Source organism: Protobothrops mucrosquamatus, unplaced genomic scaffold (genome assembly GCF_001527695.2).
Source record: "Protobothrops mucrosquamatus isolate PMUCROS unplaced genomic scaffold, P.Mucros_1.0 scaffold1165, whole genome shotgun sequence".
Taxonomy (NCBI): Eukaryota; Metazoa; Chordata; class Lepidosauria; order Squamata; family Viperidae; genus Protobothrops; species Protobothrops mucrosquamatus.
In genome coordinates this window covers 329,737-332,879 of record NW_015387380.1, presented here as the reverse complement: position 1 = coordinate 332,879, position 3,143 = coordinate 329,737, and the positions used below count along the sequence as shown (strand labels likewise).

The window sequence follows — 3,143 nt, the reverse complement described above, 5'->3', positions numbered from 1 at the left end:
AAGGGTTGGGTATGGTGGGTATTCTAAGGGGAGAAAGCAAGCAGTGACATCATGGTGATGACAAGCATGGAAAGTTATCATCAGACACAACTGCAGGTCACTCTTAAGAAGCTGCCCTGAAGTTTGTATCACTGTTGCATTCCAGCCTCTTCTGCTTCCCCCCAAGACTTGGCCATCAGAGCTTTTATGGCCCCAGGTTCCTTGCTGATTCCAAATGCCAGTTTGGTATGATAATAAGGATGGCCTGACATACATTATTGAGAACTGACTGGGGGAAGGGAGCGCTTATAGAAATGTGATCCACCTTGGTAGGTCATCAGTTCATATTCCAGGGCAAGATGAATCTGTAACTATTGCCACGCTAGAGCCTCTGGTGCCTTCCATGGCACTGTTCCACAAATGAATAGATATAAGATCCTAAAATCTTGTATTTTTGAATTGTTGCACAGTTCAATCAATCAGAATTGGAAGGGACTTTGAAGGTCTTCTAGTCCAACCCCTTGCTAAAGCAGGAGACCCTATACCATTTCAGACAAGTGGCTGTCCAGTCTTTTCTTAAAAACCTCCAGTGATGAAGCACCTACAACTTCTGAAGGCAAGCTTTTCCACTGGTTAATTGTCCTCACTGTTAGGAAGTTTCTCCTTAATTCCAGGTTGCTTCTCTCCTTGATTAGTTTCCATCTGTAATTTCTTGTCCTGCCCTCTGGTGCTTTGGAAAATAAGTTGACCCCCCCTCTTCTTTGTGGCAGCCCCTCAAATACTGGAATACTGCTATCATGCCCCCCTCCTAGTCTTCTTTTCTCTAGACTAGCCATGCCCAAGTCCTGTGACTGTTCTTCATATGTTTTTATCTCCATGCCCTTAATCATTTTAGTTGCTCTTAGCATTTTTTTCTAAAAATCTCAACATATTTTTTGTAATGTGGTTCAAATAAGTTTAAATCTGTTTACAAAAGTTTTGTAAATCCCATCCATACATACTGTTAGCAACGTTCAGATGAAATTTCTAGGGAGGAGAAAAAGAAAACTAAGGCAAAGATTTGAGGTTCTCTCTTACATACGCGGATGATTCAATAGAAAAAGTAGATGGGCTATGTCTAATGTAGTACTTTGGAATACATGCTTGTATCACTTCAGTATTTATTTGCAGATGGTACAACAAAATTTAGCCACATTTCTGTGGGAAATTTATTGCAGCATGCTGAAATTAATGCCCTTTGAAGTTTGAGGACAGTTAAATGGTATAAGTATCTTGCTGCTTTAAAAGGAGGAGATTGCTCAAAAAAATGTTCTTAGGAAGAGCAGACTAATCTTTGGTCTTTGAGATGTTATTTAAATACACTAAATGCATATTCATGCCCTATCATTAAGAGAACTTCCCCAGAAAAGCCAAGATACTGAAGTTTTTGTGAAATGGTCCTGAACCATAACTGTCCTCTATAAGGAAAGAATTCAAACCTGTGGGACAAAACAGTATTTTATAGTATGTGCTATAGTTTAAGTCCATGCACCTGTTTTGACTTTAGATACTTGCTTCCCTCCTTATTACTACATTTGGGACACAGTGAACTACCTGAAATATAGCTTTTAGGAATTTGTACTGCACCCTTTCCAGAGGAGTAAAGTAAGAATAAGATTCCAGCTGAGCACCAATGAGTAGTTGTGTGCAAGCCTTAGCTAAATGTAGCTTCAGTACTACTGGAATATACTGTGCTCCTCTGGAGAAATGAAATGATTGAATTGCCATATTTTTTGAGCATGTTGAATAACATAATTTTGATGTGCACTGCATTTAGTAGAGCTATGGAAAACTATGCCAAAACATTTAAAGGATTTAACTTGCTTGATGTTCTGATCATTTATTTCCTAAGCGTGCAATTTAGGTCTTTTTGCAAACATCACAATCTTAGTTTTACTATACTTGATTTTGAAAGTGTCTTCTAAGTAATAATTAGCCAGAGTGTTCAGAGCTCATCTAGGTCTAGTTTGCATTTGTAATAAAATGCTATATCATCTGCATATAACAAGGATGCAATACATCTATTAGCTAATTTTGGAGGGTGATGTTCTAAAACCCAAATCGTCTTGCAAAGATGCCTGGCTCAATCCAATTGGCATAACCAGGTCTTCAGGCCATTTTGGGAGGCTAAAAGACGGGTGCAGTTCTCACCTCAGGAGGTACAATGTTCCAGCAAAGAAGTCTCTTCTGGATCCTGCCAGCTGGACGTCCTTGATCAACTGGGTCTGCAATATGCATCTTATAGCAGTGTGGATTAGGCAAGCCAATCCTGTTCTGGTGAGATGGTTCCTTAGGTCAGGGCTTTTCAACCTTTTCACCCATTGTACCACTTTTAGGATATGGCAATATCCGAGTACCAACAGTCGCCTAGCAAGGTGTCAAAAACTTGATGACCCAAAAAAAAAAAAAGGAAAAAAGTGATAAAGTACAGGTAGTCCTCGACTTACAACAGTTCGCTTAGTGACTGTTCGAAGTTACAATGAAAAAAGTGCCCCCCAAGTCACAGCCGAGCAAGACACCTGCCACCCAGCGGCGCTCTTCCTCCTATCCGAGGTTTTCATTGTTGTGAGCATTTCTGTTGAGGATTGGCAGTGGGGTTGGGGTGGGGGGGGTGTTTGGTTTTTATTCCCCGTCTGCTGGGTGGTTGCAGCAGGTTTTGGTCACTTCACATGACCCTGGGATACTGTGACTGTCATAAATATGAATCAGTTGCCAAGCATCTGAATGTAAATCACAAGACCCTGGAGATGCTGCAACATTCCAGCTGGTTGGTGCTTCTTCTGGACCCAGCTGGAGCCTGGCACTGATCCTGGCACTTCCACTGAGCCCTGACAGCCCTACAGCTCCAGCCATCTCTCACTCAGGCTTGTGCAGTGCTGCCACCAGTTCAGTTCATTCCCCTCCCCCACTACCACTTTTCTAGGATGGTCGCGTACCACTTGCCAGGTGCCAATGTACCACAGGTGGTACCCGTACCACTGGTTGAAAAGCCCTGCCTTAGGTAACCTGGACCCATGCCATAAAGAGTTTAAAGACGACAAACTTGAATTGGATCTGGAAGCAAACTGGCAACCTTTTGCAGCTTATGTAACAAAGGCTGCCCTAGGAGCCCCAAGACTGGGCCA

The 3,143-nt window shown here is 42.1% G+C and overlaps 1 protein-coding gene across 1 annotated transcript in view; it reads left to right on the top strand.

Moving 5' to 3' along the window:
- The window catches only part of LOC107291687 (cytochrome P450 2K6-like), a 49,071-nt gene extending 48,840 nt beyond the window's left edge, over positions 1-231 (top strand). The window contains exon 11 of the mRNA XM_015820707.1: positions 146-231. Within this exon, the coding sequence (XP_015676193.1) occupies positions 146-231 (86 nt within the window). The remainder of the gene's footprint in view (positions 1-145) is intronic.
- Positions 232-3,143: the final 2,912 nt, after the last annotated feature.